The following is a 23,910-nucleotide window of genomic DNA, read 5'->3' on the forward strand; positions in this document are numbered from 1 at the left end:
CTGAAGCATTAAGATTTCCCTTCACTGGAACTAAGGGGCTGAGCCCAACCCCAGAAAACCAAGCCTACAGCATTAATCTGTGGATACTGCTGGAAGATGTGCATTTCCTTTGGGATGAATAAAGTATCAATCAGTCAATCTATCTATCTATCTATCTATCTATCTAAAGCAAGCTCCATAAAGGCATGGCTGGCTGAGTTTGGTGTGGAAGAACTTGAGTGGCCCGCACAGATCCTTGACCTCAACACCATCCAACACCTGTGGGATGAACTAAAACGGAGATTGCGAGCCAGGCCCTCTTGTCCAACATCAGTGTCTGACCTCACTAATGCTCTTCCGGATGAGTGGGCCAAAATTCCCACAGACACACTCCAAAATCTTGTAGAAAGCCTTCCCAGAAGAGAGGAAGCTTTTCTAGCTGCAAAGGGGGACCAACTCCATATTCACGCCTATGGATTTAGAATGGGATGTCATTAAAGCTCCTGTAGGTGTCATGTGTGGGTGGCCGAATACTTTTGTCAGTACTGTATTGTATGTGTGTGTGTGTGTGTGTGTGTGTGTGTGTGTGTGTGTGTGTTTGTGTGTGTGTGTGTGCGTGCGTGTCAAGCTTCAACCTTGATGGCAGCTTCTGATCCACTGCCAAGACTGAGATGCCCAGTGTGTTAATGGGCTTGGCTGTCTGAGTTGGACAGTGTGTGTGGATCAAGGTCCGTATGAAGGAATCCTGTGCTCACTGAGACAGAATGATGAACAAAGTGGCAGTCCAGGACACAATTAGAAGGCGGGAAGCTAGTCTAGCTATGTGTAGTCAATCCTCTGCCTACATCGTTATCCCATCCATTACTTTTTACTGTCTCCCACCATCCTCTTGCTGTCCAAGTTAACTTCAGGGGGAAATAATACGGTGCTGATGGGCTATAAATCCTCAATGCTGCCATCATCTGGACTGTGGTTTCATAGAAGCATACAAAACTGTGACAGAAGAAGTGAGGATTGCTAAAAGGAGAGAGGGAGTACATAAAAGAGATGGGAAGTTAAAAATACAATATCATGGTGGAATGAATGAAAGAAAGGACGGTACTACGGGGAAAAAAAATAAGGATAGGTGGGAAAAGAACTGAAAGAAGGAAGTTTGGAATATTGTTAGTGTAGGAACAGCTGCATTCAGAAACGGGCACTGTATTCCTACTAACCACACCCAAGTGTTGCCATGGATATTAGACCTTGGCAACATAGCTGTGTGTGTGTGTGTGTGTGTGTGTGTGTGTGTGGATGAGAGGTGTACCAGGATGACATCATACACTCGCCTGCTGAGAAGGGGCTACTGCATGGCACCTACAATATTTATAGACCACCAGAACAGATGAGCTCACTCACTCACTCACTCATTCAGTGTGCCTTGATGCACACACACACACACACACACACACACACACACACACACACACACACACACACACACACAGAGAAAGAGAGAGAAAGAGAGAAAGATGTTGAAAAAGTTATCCACATACTTTATTAGGGCTGAACAATGAATACAAATTTTACCAAAACTGCAATGTGCTCAAGTGCAATATCCAAGTAGCAGTATCTGCAATTTCTGGATAAAGCTAAAATATGTAACAAAATACCATTCTAAAATGTATTATGGAATTATCGTGCTACATAAAAGCCCTGGTCTACAATTTACACTCTCCAGATATCCAAAAAAAAAAAAAAAAGTGTTCCCACTAAAATCATGAATCATATTGGAAATGTCAAATTATGAAGAGTGATTTTTTTTTTTTTTTTCAGGACTGTTCAGCCATACTTTACTGCTATCACCACTCTCATGAATATTTCCTCTTTAACCAATTTCTACCTTGGCTCATCTTTCAGGAGCGTGTCTGTACAACCAACTTCACCTCATACACTGGAGGTACACGACCTTTACCCCATTTAGGGTTTGGGGGGTGTTACTGTCTGTTCTGTCAGTGGGTTTTAGACTGTTCCTCAATTTTGGGCTGCTTCATATTGACACTTATAATCAGCATTTCTCTCTGCTGTGCCTCAGGAGGTAGAGCAGTTCTCCGGTAATTGGAGGGTTCCTGGTTTGAGCCCCATCTCCTCCAGAGAGCATGCCGAAGTGTCTTTGAGCAAGACACTGAACTCCTAACTGCTCGTTATGGACAGTTTGGCACCAGGATAGCCTCTACCATCAGTTTATGAGTGTATGTGTGTGAATAGGTGAATCTGAGGTAAACATGATAAAGCACCTTGAGTGGTCAATAGGCTAGAAAACCGCTATAGAAATGCAGTCATTTAACATAGCAGTTTCATAAGTAACATTACAATGACTGCATGCTGTTCAGTGTTATTGCAACATAAAAATATATGAATGCCATCCACTCCATAACACCACGTTTACCATTCAGCAGTTTAACAAGGTATTATTAGTTTACCACACACACAGAGTTAAATACACACACAAACACAGTGACATGAAAACAGCTGTATGCCCAGTGAAAGGGAGCTGCCACTGTATGAGTCATAAGGAGAGGGAGTGTTGCTCTGTGAGGGATTAAACCAGTGGGAAAATAAGAGACTAACACAGTAGCCACACACTCACACACTCACACACTCACACACTTAATGACCCCTTCCCCCCTCAAACACATGCATGGTACACACAGGATTTAAATCCCCATATCCCAAAAATAAACAAAATAATTTCACTCTTGGTAAAGCAAATGCTATAATAGCAAAGTATGATTGAGAGTGACCGTGTGTGTGTGTGTGCGTGTATGAGTGTGTGTGCATGTGTGTTTGAGTTGGCATGAGTGAGTAAGTGAGCAAGTGAATGAGTGAGTGAGTGAGTGAGTGAGCGTGTGAGCTTGAATTACAAGGCTGGAAAGCTCCAGAAAGAAAAATCACATTTCATAAATAAATCATCCAGGGTCCAGTGATGGATTCACACACACACAGACACACACACACACATATACACACACACTGCAATGCCTCGTACCACGGCCATCACAGTATGGACCAGATTAGAGCAGAATCACTTTTAAAGAGCAATGTTCTGCTGCTCTACGTGTGTGTGTGTGTGTGTGTGTGTGTGTGTGTGTGTGTGTGTGTGTGTGTGTGTGTGTGTGTGTGTGTGTGTGTGTGTGTGTGTGGTGTGCATGTTCCTAAGCCCCTTGGCAGAGCCTTATGCATCCTGTTGTCCAGTGCTGTGTAGAGGAGAAACAGCTATGAACAAAATTAAATCTCTGGCACTCATGAACTTACAAAATAAAAGTCTCACATCTTTACAATACATATCAAATAACAACCTGATTGATAAAACTTGTTTCGTGATCTGCCGCATGAGTTTTGTTAAGAGAATGACTGTGGTGGGACTTAATGGATCTTTTGCGTGTGTGTGTGTGTGTGTGTGTGTGTGTGTGTGTGTGTGTGCATTTTAGCATGCATGTGTGTGTTTTTTCTGTGCTATGAAAAGCCATGTATTTTAAGAATCTTACTGGCAGAGAGAGAATGTCACTCGTGATACATTCTCTGTGCTACACTCACTCTGCCTGCTTCTTTTTTGCTTTTTCTCCCTCCACCCCCACACCGTGACTCCTCCAAAGGTTACGGTGTTGAATGAACAGATTAATAACTTTTCTACTGATTAGACAAGGATTTTAGAGGAGGAGGAATGTAGAATGGATGGGTGGTGAAGCACAGTGTGAGAACAGAGGGACAGTAATTGATGGATGGGAGACAGAGGAGGAGGAGGACTGCAGATGCAGAACTGAGGGAGACAAATCAGATGCAACTAACTAAACACGACACATAACTGCCCTCACATCCACATAAGTGGCTGTAAAGTGGCCTTCACAGTAAGTAGGAAAACCTGCTGAGATTATGTAGAGAAGCCACAGAGACAGCGGGCAGGTTTGAGGGTGAGTTTTAAAGTAAAACCTGATTTTAATATCACAAATGAGACACCAGCAAACATACTGTGTTTATTAAAAAAATGTAAGTGCAAAAGGTTGCAAAATATTTGTGTGCTTTGTAGTCTTGGCGGTGGAATATCACCACTTTGAAATTACAGCATCTAATTAATAAGCCAGTAACAGTAACCTTTTCCGTAGGGTGTGGCGGTGTTGACTGTGAACTGGGCTATTTATTTATTGCTTGTTTTTTAAATTTTTCATTTTTAGCAGTGGATGCAGCCTCAAAGAGTGCATTTCTTTTACAGCTCCACACACACACACACACACACACACACACACCATAGCTTGTTCTAATTACCGTAGATTAATGCACATTATTAATTGTTTTCAGCCACTGTATATTTCAGTCTTTCACATTTTTAGGTATCTCCTCTTTATTTCGCCTTGATCTGTTTTTTTTTTTTTACATTTCATTTCTGCTGACTTTTTTTTTTTTTTTTTTTTTTTTTTACATCTGTGCTTATGAGTGTACAGCATCTCTCAGTATTATTATTTATTGATGTTATGAAAAGGGGATTATGTGCTGGATAGATCTTAATATTTTAGTGCACTAAAAAAGTTGTTAATAACTTACTGATGAAATGTGTCACTTTAAAGGGGCAGTTCATCCAAAATACATAAACAAATTATTGTCTGACTTGTCACCTGTCTCTCCGCACGCCGATGCTGTGCGTCTGTATTCTCTCCATAAACCATGATATAATCCATAGGCATGGAGGGCAAGAGTTTTGTTGGGAATGACTGTATTTCCTGCCAACAAACACCAGCTAACTGTATCCTCTCTGAGGGAGTGTGAACTCATTCAGATAGATGCAGGTTTTGCCAGCAAGGATAAATTTTCAAATTTGGTACACAGATACTGTCAAAATCAGTGTATTGGAGGTGAACTGGTGAGTGAATGATGTGGTTTTAACTTATCCTTACCTTTCTGTGTATATTGTGGCCTTCCAGTTCAGTTTGGAGGTACAATTTTGTGTTTAAATACACATTCCAGTTCTCCACCCATATTCTTCAGCACAGTCGCACATTAAAACATGTAACAGCTATGTTGGTCCACCAGAGGAAACTGTGTATAAAAAGTATAAAGAGGGACAAACCGCAGCTGGAATGGTGGATAGGTCAATCACACTGACTTTCACCCCGGAGACCGAAAGATACATATATTAGGTGAGACAAGTGCTTGACTTTAACGTTGGCGAACATTTCCTAACCTTAACCACGACGGCAAACCTTTTCCTAACCGCAGCCGAGTAGTTTGGTCGCTAAAGCTAGCTTCTTAGCTAATGTTAGGCGCTAACAAAGCTCATGAAAATGGCGAAAGTAGTCAGACATTTTTTTGTTGTTGTTGTTGTTGGGTTTTTTTTGTTTTCACATAAAGGACTTTGGCGGTCATGTGAGGTGGGACTGGGTTGTGCTTTTCCCAATGGTACAATGCTCTGCTCTGTACAAGGACAGAGGATGGGAGGGGGGGGCAGGATGGCAGTCAGACGCCTCACTTCCAGGCGCCATGAGAGGTGCTTGTCGTTCCTCTGTCACAGTTACAGTTACTGTAGGCTTACACACACACACTCACACACACACACACACACACACACACACACACACACACACACACACACACACACAGGCACAGGCACAGTGGTGTTGAGTTACATCCTGCCACTGCAACTTGCGCTCTGTGAAGGGCAAGTGCAGCTTCCCTGACCTCAACAAACACACACAAACACACAGCACCTAGGCTACTCATTACTCACATCCATTTTTAGCCACATGAAGCACTGGAGAGGGAGGAGGTTATTGAAAATGTGCCTGATCTATTCCTGCAGCTGTTTAGCGTAATTGCATTCAGATTGAATATGTAGATTAATACCATATACAGCTTTTGGGTTTGTTGCATCTCCGGTTTTCCTCTGGCACAATGACACACTTTTATCTGAAAGACGAAGCAGCGGGGCTGGTTGTGTGTGTGTGTGTGTGTGTGTGTGTGTGTGTGTGTGTGCGCGTGCATGCGTGTGCGTGTGCGTGTGAGTGGTCTCAGGAGTACATGTGTTAGTTTGTGTGTGTTTTAGTGAATGAGTCAGTGTGTGTGTGTGTGTGTGTGGGTTGGTGTGTGTGTGGGTGCGTGTGTGTTTTGTGTACATGAATATGATCAGCCTGAACAGAGAGTGTGTGCGTGGTGGTAATTGGTTTAGCATTGTTTATTTAAGTACATTGTATCTTTATTGTTTGTTTTGTTTTATTTTCTGAGCAAACAGAGTGCATTTGCGTGTATGTGTGTGAGTGTGTGTGTGTGTGTCTCTGTGTGTATTCTATTTTTATCCTTAAGAAGAATTGAAGACCAAATATCCTCAGAAAATAAAGAAAGATGAGGAAATAGTGAGGACATTTTTCTGGCCCTTACTTCTTTAAACGGCTCGTTTAAGGTGAGGATTTGGGTTTATGCTGTGGGGTTACGGTTTGATGTGGGATTAGGATTAAGTTAGGGTCAGGGTTAAAGGAATGGCTCAGGATTTTTCAATTGTATCCCTTTTTCACGCTGGTTGCTCTTGTTGTTCATGTTTCCCATGTAGTCTGTAGGGTGGTTTCATTTTCTCAGTATTCTTCTTTTTTCCCTTTCCCTAAAGACGTGCCTCCGCCTCTCAATCCTGGCTCTAGCACAGAGGACAAAATCCACAAAAATGCTTTCCACATTTCAGCCAAAGCTGGCACGATGTATTAGCAGTCAGACTTTGTGAATTTCCGTGGTTGTATTAAAAATTCATGCTTGTTTTTATTGCTACAGTACAGTCCATCTTTCGTGTGACTACTTTCATTTCTCTGTCTTAGCAGCGGGATACGTGCTGACCGTCACCTGTTGGCTGTGTGTAACACCGGCAATAAGGGAAGGGGGAAACAGACACACTGACCAGCCAAAGAAATGTGAAATGTTAGACTTTGAGCTTGTGGTGGAAATTAAATTATTTGGAGTGGCAGATGGACTGGAACCAGTATCAACCAGAAAATACAGAATACACATGAGTGACCAGCATGAGAAAACAAAACAGTTAGTATCAGGGTTATGGAACAAATTTAGTCAATGAAGACCCTTGCAAATATAATTAATGCAAATGCGTGTGGGTGTGTGTACGGACATAGTGCCTTTATGTGCGCCTGTGGTTTGTAATGGCTGTGTGCAGTGTGGTGGCAATAAGCCGGGGCTTGAGGTGGACACCATGACTGAGAGAGAGAGAGAGAGAGAGAGAGCTAAGCTGTGCACTCTGACTGCCTGATGAGGACAGCAGAGGAGAAACACAGCTGACACAGGTGCTTCAGACAGCAGCAGAAGGGAGGAGGTGACACCGGAGGGCGGGACTGAAAGAAAAAAAGGGGAGGAGGAGGCAAAGGGAGAGAACAAAGTGAGAAGGAAGGTGGTGATCGAGGAGGAAAGATGAGATTCCTAGAGTGATAATTGTTTTTGACACCTGGATGGGATAATGAAATTGTGTGTGCATGCATTTGTGTATGTGTGTGTGTGCGCGCGCGCGTGCGTGTGTGTGTGTGTGTGTGTGTGTTTCTGCTGCATGTTTTGCTATGTTGTAAAATGGCTGCTCTCAGACGAGGGAAGGTTCAGCTGAGATTAGCAATGCTTCGAGAAAAAAAATAAATAAGGGAAAGGGGGAAGGGGAGGAAGCAGCAAACGAAAAATAAAAGAGGGGAGAGCGCGAGCATGGAGGTGCTGGAACAGACAGAGTGTGAAAGAAGTAATCGAGTGTAGTTGAGCGGAGGCAAGAAGAGAGACAGGTGAGAGAGAGAGAGGATAGACTGTGAGGGGCTGATAGATAAAAAGAGTCAGAGGTCTCTTCTGTAAATTCCAGGCTGTGGAAAATGCTGCTTCAAATGTTTCGGGTTTCTTCCATTTTTGACAGTGTTTCTGATGTGCGGGTGTGCATTGTGGCACGCATATGTGTATGTGTGTGGGTGTGTTTGTGCAAGCGCATGTGAGTGTGTGTGTGTGTGTGTGTGTGTCAAGTGCCTGTTTCAAAGTTCCTCTGTCTCTCTGCCTGTCTGTCTCTGACTGTAAATCCCAAGATCTGCCAAGTCTGGCTCCTACTTATGTCAAGGATGAGAAACTATGGCAATGCATGAATAATCAACAGCCTCCATCGCCGGTCTCATTTTCTGTCTCCTCCTCCCTCTCCTCCTCCTATTATCCACCAACTTAAAATGACTGCATGTGTAATCATTCAAACAAAAAGCAGACCTTCTGTTTGCTTAGACAGCCATGGGTTACTCCATCGCTGGTGCACATGCCCGTCTACCATGCGTATGTTTTATCTGTTTTTTAAATTTTAAATTAGCAGATGATGTGGCTTGCTGCTCTGCTGTGTGAGTACCCTGTGCTGTCAGCAGGGGTCTCTGTCTCACCACTAACCCAGGCGGCGGCGGCAGCAGTGGCCAGCATGTTGGGCTGCTGGGTGGATAGTAATGGTGAGGCGAGGCTTGTGGTTGGCGGGCGGCAGTGAGCTGTTGCCAGTTAATGGTAGTAGTCACCACAGTCATGGAGATATTTAGATGTGTGGAGAGCTGTCTCAGTGATGCACTCTTCTCCTATCTCTCTCCCTGGTAACCTCCCTGTTTCCTTGACAACCAGGTTTACGCAGGTAAACCTACAGACAGATGCCCTATACTCTCTCTGTGTCTCTCTTTCCCTGTCTCATGCTTTCTTTTTCTCCTGCCACCCCCACACAGTGACTTCTTCAAAGGTGATGATGTTGAATGAGTAGTTTAATAAGTTGTCTTTGGAGGAGGACGAACATAGAATGGATGAGTGATGAAGCACGGTGTAAGAATAGAGGGATACTAATTGATGGATGGGGGCGGAGAAAGGAGTGCAGAGTGGAAGTAGTGAAGAGTTAAATCAGCTGTAACCCGCTATTATGTAAACCATCACAAGTAAAACAGCAACCACTACGCTGTAATATACTACCTTCATCATACGTTAAACAAAGTGTGGCAGAGGGAGCTCAGGTGTGCTAGATTTTGCTCGAAATGATAAGAAAATCAACATCAGACAAAGTTATTATTTATGAATTTATGAATACATACAGTGTTGGTTATAAAACATTCATCAGTCTTCATGCCAACTGTGCTGAATTTAAACTGTAAGCACAAGTACAAAGAACAGAATGAAAAGCACATGAAAGCCTCACAGCAAAGAAAGGTGGGTGATCTAACTGCCTCCAACAAATCAGTATCACTGCCAGGGATGGGACGATATACGACTTACAGGACACAAAAAGTTGATCATGGTGAATTTCCATTATCGGGATGATACTTAAATTGGGAAAATTGTAAATATCCTCACGAGTGCCTTGAAAAAGGTGTCTAGCTCGGTAACGTGCAGTCCGATTTGTAGTAGTTTTGCTGCAGCGTCTGAATCTCTCTTTGTTTGTTTTTCCCTAAAAATTATGTTCACTAAATAAAGATGTGTGTCCTGTCTGTGACGCTTTAATTGTTTATTAACAAAATGCGAGGTAAAATGATTCCAATATGTTTTAGTGGCATTTTAAGAGTTTTAAGCACATTTTGATAACAACAGGGATAATGCTGTGATTATTAATTATTTTGGTCAGAACAATCGTGACATGAAATTTTCATATTGTCTCATGCTTAATCACCGCACACACTACACTTTCATCACTAACCTTAAGGCTGTTTCTTAAAAACAGAAAATTGCCTTTATTTTGACAGACAGGGACACTGTTGACACAAGAGTTACGTGAACACCTTATGAAAACTGACGGGCTGAATCATGGAATCACTATTCATTAATGTGACACAAAGCTTGTGTGAACACTCTGGTTCAGACATTATGAGTTATGCGTTGTCATCCAGAGGTCATATGAAGTGTTACCCACTCATGTATCATTATACAACGATTTGTGCTCCATTTTCAAGCTTTTAATCATTTGATGTGTTTTGGAACCTTGTTGTAATGCTGACGCCTGTGATGACCAGGGTTGGGAAAACTACCTTCTCAAAGTATGCTGTCTTAAATATAAATGTAGTAATGTATTTGGTAACAACACTGAAAAAAACTAACAAATTTAGATCACATTTAGAATATATCTTGAAAAAGTGGGTGAAGTTGAGCTGTATTGTCACAATTATTGACAAAATGTAGTGTATCCATCTGAAACCGTCTGGCACAGTTTTACCAATGAAATGGTTTGTTTTGAGCCTTTGGTACCTTAATTTAACTACAGTGAGCTCAGATAATCCTTTGTTCCAAGAAGAGGCAGCAAAATGACATTAGGCAAGAGAATAGTGTAGTTAAAAAAAGCCTTCCCTGTTGGAGTAAGCTACACAACATCATTTGGCATTGGACTTCATTCAGTAGCAAGCTCTCTGAAACAGGTGTCCAGTAAGGAACCAGTAAGGACCCGAGTAAGTAAGGACCCCCTACATGTAGACGCAGGAAATCAATTTGTCATACAGAAAATTTTTGTCATTGTGGTCATCTATTCCAAATATTTTTGAACTGGTGTAATTGAATGCCAAGGATATATGTCATTTTTTTCATGATAACACCTGGTGAGTTACAGTATGTCCATCCACACCTTAGTCATAGGGGGCTCTGTTCTGTGTGTAATGTCCTCCTTGCTTGCTGCTAAAAGAAAAATGCCATTAGTTTCCTGTACCTAGAGTTTCTCATATTCTTCGCTATTTTGCCCAAATAAATCATGTCAAATTTAAAAGGAAATGTAAGTACAGAAAATTAAGTTTTAAAAATTTTCTGTACTTACATTTCTCTTACATTTCTAGTGCTCAGTTACATTTCTCAGTGCTAGTCAACAACAACAAGAGACTCTTATCTAAAGTTTTTTTTTTTTTTTTTTTTTTTTTTTTGCGGTGTGGAAGGATTTTGTGGCAGGAAGACACAATGTAAATGCTACAGTCCTTCCATTGCCTGCTTTGAAGTTGAAACCTTCATGAGCAGAAAACTCCCAGTTCTAATAACCTCATGTAGTGTGGACAAAGATGTCTTGTCAAAAAAATTAGTATTATTATTTTTAAATTAGGCTGTGGGGGTGCATCCTGGTGGCTCAGAGCACTTAACATATATTAAGGCTAAGTCCCTACCACAGCGGCCTGGGTTTGATTCTGAATCGAGCCCTTTGTTGCATGTCAGCCTCATCACTGCTGAATAAAGCAGAAATGCCAAAAGACATAAAATAAACTGAGGAGTTATTCTAAAAGTCCTCAACTCAAAATGCATGAAATTAACTGCAATTTGAATTCCGTGGTTCAAAATGTTGTCTGAATACAGATCATTTATTTGTGCTTTCTATCACTGTGCAGGTGAAGAACAACCAACGTAAGCAGGACAGTAAAAGTAAGCGCTTGCATCTGGCTTCAATAATAGTAATAAGGAAGATGAGGATTAGGATGACGATGATGACAGTGATGTTGATGATGGTGACTACATGATGATGATGATGATGATGATGGTGGTGATGACAGTGACAGTGATAAAACACGTAATCCTCTTGCGTTTCACACTCATAACTGTACACAAGGCTGAGAGGTGTGTCAGACTCTGGTCCTTGCATGCCCTGTGAAATCCTCCTGTGTGCGGTGGGGCAAAACAGGCTGCCATTTATAAATAGAAAGAATCAGTACTTACAATGTCATGCTGTGGGGGTAAAAATAGATTCCTTGAATTTGTGTTGAATAAGCAGTGGCTGGAGGTTTTATTAGGGAGAAATAGAGCATTTAATTTCATGCTAATTCTTGGAATTAGCTCCAAATTGGACTTAAAAACTCCCTCTGAGTAGCTGAACTTTGAAGTGTGTGTGTGTGTGTGTGTGTGTGTGTGTGTGTGTGTGTGTGTGTGTGTGTGTGTGTGTGTGTGTGCGTGTGTGTGTGTGAATGAGTGAGAGAGAACAAGAGAACAGGTGGCTAGAGCCCCCCAGCAGTCCCAGTCTAAACCCTGCCTCTTCCTCTCTCAGTCAGCTGACCACAGTTCTTTTCTCCTCCTCCTCCACCTCCTCCCGCTCCTCCTCCTCTTCATCATTCTCATCCTTTCTCTTATTTCTCTCATCATCCATCTCTCTGAGATCAATCACAATCCCCCTTATTCACTTCAACCCTGCTTTCCCCTTGTTCCCCCTGCTCTTGTCTCTGTCCCTGTTTATTTTTCTCTCTATCCCCCCACCCTCTCTCTCCCTTTCCCTCTCTCTCTCCTCCTCCTCTTCCCTGCTGTCTCTTGTCCATGCTACACAGGGCTGTGAGTTGTAGTTAGAACAGGCAGACTTGCGGGGTGCTATTGTCCCAGCAGAGGGCAGGGGGAGCAGCACAGGAATCTCATCGAGCCCAGCTAGACTCAGACTCGGTGTCGACCAGGACTCAGAGGCACCGGCCCCTCTCTCCACCGTCCTCTCCCCTCCAGTTTCTGTCTCCACCTCTTGCTGTGTCTCTGTTTATGGGGGTAGCCGGTCTGTTTTGGGGATCTGATATGGTTAGTCTTCACCATGAACCCAACAGTGAAGATCCACCTTCAGAATGGGACCCACTTTAACACCTACATGTACCAGGTAGGGACCCGCCTCAGCACCTATGTGTGGGTGTTATTAGTGAAGGATTGTCTCCAGCTCAAATAGCTCAAATCTCCTTGCCTGAGTATTGATTTAAGTGCTGATGGCTTTTTCCCAGGACTGACATAAGGCCTCCTCTCCACCTCTTCCCTTTCCTCTTCCCCACCATCCCCTCGATGTATCACTTATCATGCTTTGTATTGATGCAAATTACATACGAGGGTAGAATTTCCCCATGTGCGTGCACACCCCCTCCTCTAACGCATTCGATTGGCTCGCGTGGCTGATTGCTGACAGTCTGCCGCATGTTTCCAACGTGCATGTTTTTCTTCTGTGGAGACTGTTTCACTCAGGCCTGTTGAGGAAGAGCTGTGCATCCCCTAACTCAAGGAAATAAAGGAGATAAAGGCCTGCTATTTAATGTGATGATAGGAAATTCTCTCTCGTTTTCTGTGAATGCTGCGCTTGCCTTGCCATACGTCTCTTCTGGCATGCGTGTGGGAGTACAGAGCAGAGTGATGCACAACACCAACTCTTTGTGTTTATCCTTTCATCCGAGTCCCTGGAGAGAGTATTCCCCCTATCCCTCCCTCCGTCTCTCTCTCTCTTTCTTTCCATCCTTCTCTGTGGTGCAGCATTGAAAGAGGGGAGCAGGTTTTGTTTTGCTTTAATGAAGAAAAGTAGGAGACATGAATGGGTGCTATTCTGGGCTCAAGCCTTCAATGGGCATGAGAAGAGAAAGTTGGATAACTTAACAGGGATTCGACACCTCTGAACCACAAGAAAAGGATATTGAGGAAAACAGGGAGGCAGACAGAGCTGTTGTGTCAGCTCTGCTGCTAGCTGCCACAGTAAAAAGGCTTTTGTTACATCACTCAACTTTATGTCCAATAATCAGGTTATTAAATTATTGTTGATAAACATATTTATTTGATGGCGATTTTCCAACAGCATTCATACTAAAGCCCTTTCAAAATGGTTCAAACTCTTTCATGTTCACTTGGAACCAAAACACATTTTACATTTCACATATGAACCCATTTTGCTTCCAAGTAAAACCTGAAAAGGTGCTGAGAGCGGGATTTACTGAGTGTGTTTACACAGAGCATGTTTGCTGTTGTGTTATCAGTGTCTCAGAAGTGGGTCCAGCGCTGGTTTGGCTTCAGACAGTCTTGGCATTATCCCTAATGTGCTTCAGTGGTTAGGCTTTTAGGCTGATTTGCTCATGAGTCACAATGATTATGCAGAAACATAATTTCACTACATCTGTCTCCGCCATACAGTGTAATCAAAAATGAACGTGTTGGCTTTTTTTTTATTATTTACTTTCCATTTTCTGCAGTCTGAAGCAGATAGGGAAGTTTTTTTGGGGGGGAAAGTTTTCCCTCCCCTCAGTGCGAGTTGTTCCTCCTGAGTGCCAGTCAGTGTGGAGATCTGTCAAGTGCTGCAGTCAGCTGCTTCTTTCCCCAATCGAGAGAGCTGTCACACTCACAGAGAAGGAATATCTCAGTGGCTTTGTGGATTTTTGTGTGCATATGTCTGTGTGTACACTCTTTCACACATACACGATTGTATTAGTGTTTGTGTGCACATGTACTGTATGTCTCCTTTCATCTGATGCAATATTTATGCAAAGTTTTTATGCCGCTCGAACTCTTCACTTTCCTAATGAGCTGTTGCCATGATGATGACAGATGTGTGCGGGGTGGTGTCATGGCAACAGATTACTCACCACCCGTTAAAGGCCAACACCCAAGCAGGCAAGATGTTGTGGTGGTGTGTGTCGCAATTCCTGTGTGTGTGTGTAGGCTGTGACCTGTTACAGGAAGCCTGTAGTAACAAACACTGGCCTCGATCCCTGACCAGCAAAGCCAGCAGGCCATCATCACTACCACACCTCTCTCTCTCTCTCTCTCTCTCTCTCTCTCCTCCTCTCTTCCTCCTCCTCTTTGCCACCTCCCTCTCTCTGCAGTGGTGAAGAGTTACAGAGCTGTGATATCCGAGTCTCCCCAGAGACCCACTCATTCTCCGCTCCCCAGCCCTGCATTCATCTTCAGCAGAGCCCTCCTCAGTGAATTACCATAGTTTATATCAGAGTTAACTTAGTGTCTTTGGGTCTGCTCAATCAAAAGCAGCTCAGTCATGAAGTCTCTGATGAGGTATCAGCGGTGCTCATCCTCCCTATTCGCAGCTACTTATCATTTCTGTGGGTTCAGGAGGGAAACTTTGTCTTTTCAGTAATTCTTGGTTTGAATTTGCATTGGACAAATGTGTAGCACATTCCCTCAGAAAGGTTCAAATGAAAGCCACAGGAAAGAGCAGGAAAGGCCAAATTCGTGATGCCATTTGTAGTAACTGCTACATGCCACCCATGAATTACACACACACACACACTTGCATCATACACTTGTGAAATATTCCAGTCATAAGGTGGGGGACTGTGTTGCATGTGGCTCAGTGTTCAGCTGCATTCAGATGTGCAGGTGTGTGCTGCAGGCTAATCCTCCATAGTACCAACCACTGTGCACATTACACACACAGCCACACACTTCCAAGCACACACAGGGATCAGCACACACACACACACACACACACACACACACCCAATGCACTTTGGATTGCATGTGTGTTTGTGATTGAATGTGGAATTTTTCATTTTTTTTTATCCCACCACACTCTCTAATATCCCCCCCCCCCCTTCTCTATCTCTCTCTCTCACACACTCACACACACACACACACACACACATACAGCATATTGCTTTCATCCTTTAATCCCAAACTGCTTAAGGAAGCGAAGGGGAGAAATCCCTTTACAATGTCTGGGCTCAGCACTGTTTGGTAACCACTTGCTATCTTACATTGTGGTTGGAGGCAGAGGAATGGCTTCCTCTAGACGCCCAGAACATTCTTTCTGCTCTATATGATATACTCTATGACAGATGTCTAGGTTGTGTTGTCAGAGCGGTGCGTTTGTATCTGACTGTTGTGTGAAGCTGAATAAACATCCCAGGGTTTGAAAGCTCACAGGGTTTTGGCGGGAGGTTAGGATTGTGCGGTGGCTCTGTTTGCATGTGAGTGTGTGTGCATGTGTGAAATGTAATATACAGCGGAAGGAAAAGCCGTAGATGCTATCAAGGGGAGTTGGAGAGGCATTCATGAGAAATTTAATAGAGAAGTTTTCGTCTAGACAGTGATATTTTATATATAAGACTTATCTATTCTGTTGGGTTATAGACTATATTTTAATATCTAGCCTTCATCTCTTTGTCTAGTCTCGGTGATTTGCCAGGACATGCTTCTCCAGATTGTTTCCCCTGGAGTGTCATGTGAAGCAGGGGCCCGGGAGATGCAGAGAGGGCACCTAGAGTAAAAGGCAGAGGAGCGCAGGGATGAAGTGGTGAACGAGAGCACTAGAGATGGCCTGTTGAGGCTTTTGCCATGATTGAAAGAGGCAGTGAGCTCTAACATCTGTTGGTGGATTTGGGCTGAGCTCCTGTCTATTGCTGCGCCCCTGTGGAACAAGGGGAAGTAAAATGAACATGCTGACCCATTTTCCCCCTTCCTCTCGTTCCTCCTTCAGTTCTCTCTCGCCCTCCTTCCCTCTTCTGTCACTCCCTCCCTCTCATTTTCCGCCTGCAGCACAGTGGGCAGGGTCAACAGAAATCCAGACTGTTGTTTTTTTGTATGTGTGGTGTGCATTTGTGTGTCTAAACTGTGAATTCAGATGAACAGCCTCCTGAAGGGCCTTTGGGACAAAACAGAAACCATCATTATTGACAACTGAGCTCCATCATTTGTCAGGCATGTGCATGCGCACGTATATATGTGTGTATGTGTGTGTGTGTGTGTGTGTGTGTGTGTGTGTTTGAGACAAGGAAAGAGAGAGGGACATTGAGAGAGAGTTAGAGGCCTCTGGGTATTGGTGTGGACTCAAGCCAAGGGTTCGGGAAATGCCAACAAAGCACCAAGAGATGCTCAAACAGACACGCACATACACGCGCGCACACACACACACACACACACACACACACACACACACACACACACACACTTGAATAAATGAACAGCTGCTCAATCTGATGATCCAGTGTGTGATCAAACCACAGAAAATATTAGAAATCAGCTTTCAGCGGAAAGCGTGTGTGCGTCACCGTCCTGTTCTCGATTGTATGTTATAAGGACATCACTGTGTGCTACACTCGTGTAAATCTGACGGATGACCCATCTACAGAGTGACGGAGTAACAGCAACTCTGCCATATGAACGAGGACAAGGACGAATGGGTAGTAAACGTACCATCGCCCGCTGATAAGAGAGCTGATGTAAAGACGAGTTGGATGTGGAGAGATGGTGCTTGTTCAGAAACAATATAATGTATGTGTTGACTGTGAAAAAATACTAAGAGATGGTCAAACATAAGGAGGATATAATGAAGAAAATCAGAGTAAAAACTGAACTCTCCTTTCTCCACATATGTCCTTCGAGCAGAACTGTACGATAAGAGCCTTGACACTAAAAAAGTGATCATCTAGACAAACAAAACTAAGACAGACACTGAAACATTAGATAGCACAGGACAATAAGTACAAATCATAGCAATTTTCTCCTATGATGTGAATGGGCTTGTGTGAGCCTCAGTTTTACACTGCTACGGTTTATCAGGGTGAAGAGATTTTATAATCCCACTCCATAGCTCATTATGCTACTCATTTTCCAACACTTCTTCTCTAGGTAGTCATGTATGGCATCAGGCACAGCAAGGCAGACCAAGCTGATAACACTCACTAATACTTTGCTGCCAAAACTCAGTCAAATACTAACCCACACAATGTGACCACCTCCTACAGGAACGACTGCAATCCTACTCCTGCTACTGAGTACCAGCACCCAGTTAATTATCACTTAGTGGTGTTTGGCCAGTTCTAGGCCTGGGCACTGGCAAGAGCCTCACAGTAAAATACTGAACTTACAGAACCTCACAGTAAAATACATAACTTTACATGGTTCATAATATGCTATGTATCACGATACACTGGACTGACTTAAGGTGTTTAATGGAGCTTAAATACAACCTGCTGCGTAACACGTGGGTAGACTGATAAATCAGGTGACAAACTGACTCAAAACAATTTCATTCAATATTCCCGTTACAAATTCATTAGAACAAAATTAGAACAGTGCACCTAAACGTCCATTTACTGTAAAGGAAGATTTGACATCATGTGAAAATGAGCATCACTGCATCATTGTATGACTGCCAAATGCATTGACAGTCAAATGGTTCTCACAGGTTATCAGAGTTAACAGAGCCGTCTTTTCACAGCTCAAAAAAAAAAAAACCACAAGATGCCCATCCTATGTCCAGTATGTGGTGGCTGGCATGTTCTCAAATAAGGTTATGCCGTTAAGCAAAACAGAGGAACTAATGAGTTAAATATTGAACTTTTGGAGCCGCAGTACAACTGTATGGCTTTGGAGAGATTTGATGGACAATTTATGCTTTTTGGAGCTGTAAAAATGTAACTCTGCTGTCTTGAGTAGACTGAAATAGAGCCACCGAAGCTAACTCTATCTCTGTTTTGATAGTCATAAAACCCTCAGTGGAGTTTTGACTGACATGGGGTTGTTGAATAGTTAATAATTGTTTTACTTATTCATTTCGTTAGTTATTTTGGAGTGAGCCATATTGGCTTGTTCTATAATGCTCATACCTTATGTCATGTATTGTATCTTGTTGCAATGCACAGCTCAGTGCTTATCTCTCCTGTCTCTGAGCTGCAGCTGTACTCGATACTTTGCTTATGCACATAGTGATTGAATGCTGCGCTGAAGTTGTTCTAAACATGCCATTTCTGGCAGATTGGGGTTGGATCGACCCAACCAACCAGAGACTATTGTGGTCTACCTTTCCCCCAGCAAGTCAGTCATCATTTGCGCTTTTGAAATGTGGCTGCAAGAAAGGCTGGATGGAGCATTGCAAGCACTTAAAAGCTTCACTGAAGAGCACAGTGTGCTCTCTGCGCTGTCAATAGGAACTGTGTTTCTTGGACGGCTGTGTTTGATTGTCAGTGATAGCAAAATGGCACTGTTCAATTCTCTTAATCCTGTGATTTCATTTTGTCTCTTTGTACAATTAAATTTGCCTTCATGCAATGATCTGAAAATCCCAGGATGTTTCCTTTGGCACTGTTGAATCCCTTGGCCATCAAAACATTTGTTTAAACATTTTGTTTCAGCCGCATCATGTTCTGTTCAGCAGATACAGTATGTACTAGAAAGAGTAAGAATTCTTCACAGCGCAGCTTAAAAGGTGTAGACAGAACATATTGTTAGCAATAGAGGCTGAAACATTTCGTGTATATATTTATCCTGTATATATTATTTTTCACTTGCAGGCACAGTCAGGTACATTGATGTAATAAATTATTTTAATGAAAAACTATCTGTCCAAGCCTTGGGAGTTGCGGTACATTTCTTTAGTTTGGTTCTTGCACCATCTTCATGGTGAGCCTTAATTTGATTTTCATTTTCTCTGGTCAGCAGGTATGATTGAAAATTGATGTGTTTACAGTGGCAGTTATGAAAATAGCTGCAGTTCATTATCACCAGTTTCTGTAGTATTACATGTGGCCTCTCTTTGGTCTATTTCAGTCGGACTAAGTAAGTTGTGGATATGCTTCAGCACCAGTGTCATCAGGATAAATTCATGTAAATGCATTATGGCACTTGGCAAACACAGTGATTCTGATTCAGACTGTACTCTTTTATTGTTTAGCATTCTGGCACCTTAGCAGGCTGAACCAAAGTAAGTAAAGTATTTTCTGGAAGAATAGAATAAATTATGCACTGTATGGGTGTTGTGTGTGCTGTGCAGGAGTTTGCCACCCTGACGAAGGAGCTGAACGTGTGTCGGGAGCAGCTGCTGGAGAAAGAGGAGGAGATATCGGAGCTGAAGGCTGAGAGGAACAACACCAGGGTATGTGTGTGTGTGTGTGTGTGTGTGTGTGTGTGTGTGTGTGTGTGTGTGTGTGTGTGTGTGTCTGTGTGCGCATATGCTTGTGCGGTGATGATGAGAAAAACAAACTAACAGTGTTTCAAAGATTGAAATTAGTATTCCCGTCGGGTGTGTGTGCATCGTTGCCTATTTGTGTGTGTGTGTGTGTGTGTGTGTGTGTGTTGTAGCTGCTGCTGGAGCACCTGGAGTGTCTGGTGTCTCGTCACGAGCGCAGTCTGAGGATGACAGTGGTGAAGAGACAAGCACCGCCACCGTCTGGAGTCTCCAGTGAGGTGGAGGTCCTCAAAGCACTAAAATCTTTGTTTGAGCACCATAAGGCTCTGGATGAGAAGGTACACACACACACACACACACACACACACACACGCATGCACACACACACACACACACACACACACACTCACACACTACCAGAACACTCCTTTCAGCAGGCAAGCCATCCACGCCTGATATGTGATGTGCTTTTTTTTTTTTTTTTTTATAACTTTGTTAATTGTTGTTTTAATGTTTCCTGCCCAGGGACTACAAATGTAAATTAGCTACTTAGCCAAGTCTGGCTCAACTGTTGTGTTGTGCATAGTCCCTGCCAAATAAACTAATAAACTAAACATGAATTGTGACACCAAAACAAATGTTTTTTCTAAGTTTTACTCTGAGCTTGTCACTTTCTAATTTCTATCTAATCCACACCGTTGCTGTTCACTTTAATGACACACCAATGTTGCAGCATCATGTATTGGTGTTTCTTCACATTTGTGCACTTGGTGTTTCTGTCAGGTGCGTGAGAGGCTTCGGGTGGCTTTGGAGAGGGTGGCCACCCTGGAGGGACAGCTAGCAGCTACTACACAAGAGGTGAGATGCACAAGGTGTGTGTGTGTGTGTGTGTGTGTGTGTGTGTATGAAACATCTGTCAAGTCCCCAGCAGCCATCTGTTAAAGCCTCCAGTCTGATCTGATATATGCTCCAAGTGTCACACAGGATGAGAGAGGCTGTCTTCTCTACCCTCTGTTCACACCAGTGGCGGATCTAGACATTTTTACATGAGGAGGAGGGGGGCAAAGGGGTGGCATGCTTGAATTTTGAAAGACAGTGAAAATTTCTTTTACTGCACTGACATAAAATATAAACTGCACAGATTACATCTGTTTACTCAACTGTTCTACTCCCACCCAACAGCTCAGTCAGAGTCCTACTGTGATGGTGCTTGCATTCATTTCACCAATGGTGTGAGTCTAATTACTTAACAACACTGCTACATATAAACCAACTACAGCAGATGTCTATACCACAATATTTAATATCAGACAGAAAGAAAATAGCCAGCAAATGTACCACCAATGACAACATTTCGTGATTTTCTTATATATTGGACAAAATTGGGGTGCGGCTGGGGTGGCAGGGCCTTTTTGTACGGTGGAAGCTGCCTCCTCATGCCACCCCCCTAGATCTGCCTTTGTACTAATCTAAACCTGTAATAGCCACTATGTGCACTGCAAATCAATCATTTTTAAGTCATGATCTCACTGTTGTGCATAATCTTAATATTCTGTCTTGCCTTGCCAATAAAGAGCACACAAGTGTGACAAATGTCTTGTATGACAATCTGATTGATAGTATCAGTAATATATTAGTTCATCACTACACAGACCTACACACACACACACACACACATACCCACACACACACACTTTCTCTGTCTCTCTCTCTCTCAACAGCATATATCCTCAATGCTGCAGGAAATCCTCTGACATTGCCGTACTTTTACAACCATCAGTTTCACATCAGTCTGTAATTATGTCTTGAATATAAATATTGGGTTATGTGACAATAACGGATATAATACAGTTAATCGTAAATGTTTGGAATCAAATGCAGTGATTATTCTTCAGCATTTGGTCCTCTTGCACTGCCTCCGATGTCCAAAAGACTGCAATGCACTCTTTTTCTCTGTCTCACAGCAGTCAGTGGCCTTGGCTGGGCTTTCTCTCTCTCTCTACAGGCTTTGCAGCAACTGATACAATGTATACACGTGTCAGTTCATGTGTGTTCATGTGTATCAGTTCATGTGTGTTCCATTCTAATGATACAATGTGTCTGTTTATGCAATGCACATAGAGAGAAAGCCCAGCCAAGGCCACTGACAGACAGAGAAAAAGTGCAGCACCACATCATCTCTCATCCTCTTGAATTTGTCCACAGGTTTCCACACACTGTGCTGCATTCACTCGAACTCAGACATTGGAGTTTTGGTATTGTAAATTTCTAACCAGCAACAACATTTTTTTTTTTAATTGGCAGCTGAGGTCGCAAGGGATTTGTTTTTTACCATACACACACACACACACACACACACACTCATATACACAAACATCTCCTCTGTTCTCATCTATATAAAAAAATTAAAATAATTAATAAATTAGTAATAGTAATTAAAGAATCTACAGATGGCCACAAAAATACAGTGACTGGAACTGGATGCATCGATAGAAAGACCTTGTGTCATAATTCAGTTTACATTTCTGACACTTTTTTTTTTGCTTACAAAGGTGGCTTGTCTTGACTTTTTTTCATAGCATGGCATTGCTTCATGTTTCAATTACAGTAACCTGTGCCATCTGCTTGTTTAGATGTTGTTGTACTAGTTGTTGTCACTGACTAAGGTTTTTCCTGGTCAACCAACATTCATCTGGCAAACTATTTTAATTCCTAAACTGAAGTGCTTATTTTTCAGTGCTGTACTTTGTAAAGTAAAGCTTGAATCAATCCAGTGCACAGTCAAACTCAACAGTGATATGGGGCAGATGTCTGAACTCAAAATGTCTGTAATGAAACTAATTACAGCCTCATCTTCAAAATAGTTCAAAAGGTTTTCTTATGGCTTGTTATGCAGTAGCAGAGTGCAGCAGCAGAGTCATTCTAAATGCGGCATTAAATGGCCAAAGTCACATTTTATCACCAAGAATGGCTGCTCTTCCAGTATAATGAATTCAGTAATAATCCTGTCTTGTTGTTGTTGTTGTTGTTTTTGCTGTTTATCTCATTTTTGCAATGCATCCTCTGTCTGCTTCCTTGGTGCAGGCTTCTTATGAAGTAGACTACTCTCTGTGAGAACTTGTTGTACCAAATGGTGTTTCTTCACATATAAAATTAGTTGTAATTAGCTCTGCTGATGTCACCGCTCAACACTTACATTGCAAGCAGTGCACACAATTGTGTGACTGCCTTTGTCGTCCACCGCTTACAGCAGTGCAGTGCCCTGTTCACAAAGATAATTGTACTTTGTAAATAAATTAATTTACACAGATGATTCAGTTATGATCGCCATCGTCAATATGTGGTTTTGATCAGTCCTTTGAATTGATAATTTATCAGGGACACCCCTGTTATGTAGCATTATTACTCCCTTGCAGTACATAACAGAGTTGTGTACTGTAACAGTACATAAGCTAAGGTTCCCCAGTTTTAATGGTGCATAGTACTTAACATTTTCTATCTGGAATCACTGAATATCAGCTAAAATGTACAGATAACAGCAGACATTTACGTTTTTTATATTATCCAGCTTCCAAATATCTAAAAGCTCACAAGATTAGGTGTCTGTGAGCATGAGCGCATGCATGAAAATATCTGTCCCAACTGTCTGTGCACCACTGGTGCTTCACGATTCAGAATCGACCAAGCAAAATCTCAGTAGAAGACATTTGTAAAAGACACCACTACAAAGATACAATTATGCAAAATATTCAAAGATAAAATTATGCTGAAAATTCAAAGCAGACTTTGTTAAATCAGATGTCCAGCGGGTTACATAAGGTCCAAAGTCAAAGCTTGTTACGTTGCACTAATCACAGTTGGCCTCTCACTGAAACACACCTACCTCATAGCTGTATAGTTGTGATTGTAATTCATAGATGTAGATATGTAAAATATAGTCAGAATATTGTCTGAAGCATGCTGGTAGTGTATGTGTGTGTGAGCCAAGCTTCCCATTGGGAGAGTGTTTTTTTTTTTTTTTTATAGGATGCCCCATGGGAAAAGAGAGGAGAGTAAATGTGTGAATTTGTTTATTGTTTTAAAAAATCTACATTGCAGTTGAACATGGTGAGACAAAGGAAGGATGGAGACTCTATGGAGCGAACAGATGGATCCAAACCTACGTGGAAGGTCTGTCTGGTTGTGTGATCGTCTATGTGTTCTGTGTTTTTTTTTTTTTTTTTTTTTTTAATGTCTGACTGTAGTATTTGTCTCTGTCTGGTTGCTATCTCTTCCTTTGTCCCTCCTTTTTCTCCCGCGCCCACGCACCCAAGTACATTCACTCACATCCACTCTCATAC

General features: G+C 42.4%; 1 protein-coding gene across 1 annotated transcript in view; it reads left to right on the top strand.

The window, feature by feature from the left end:
- ppfia4 (PTPRF interacting protein alpha 4) overlaps positions 1-23,910 on the top strand; it is a 60,269-nt gene that overhangs the window by 16,517 nt on the left and 19,842 nt on the right. The window contains exons 2-5 of the mRNA XM_030052498.1: positions 19,436-19,537; positions 19,744-19,908; positions 20,354-20,428; positions 23,669-23,740. Of these exons, the coding sequence (XP_029908358.1) occupies positions 19,436-19,537; positions 19,744-19,908; positions 20,354-20,428; positions 23,669-23,740 (414 nt within the window). The remainder of the gene's footprint in view (positions 1-19,435; positions 19,538-19,743; positions 19,909-20,353; positions 20,429-23,668; positions 23,741-23,910) is intronic.

The sequence above is a fragment of the Myripristis murdjan genome, chromosome 5, assembly GCF_902150065.1.
Source record: "Myripristis murdjan chromosome 5, fMyrMur1.1, whole genome shotgun sequence".
NCBI lineage: Eukaryota > Metazoa > Chordata > Actinopteri > Holocentriformes > Holocentridae > Myripristis > Myripristis murdjan.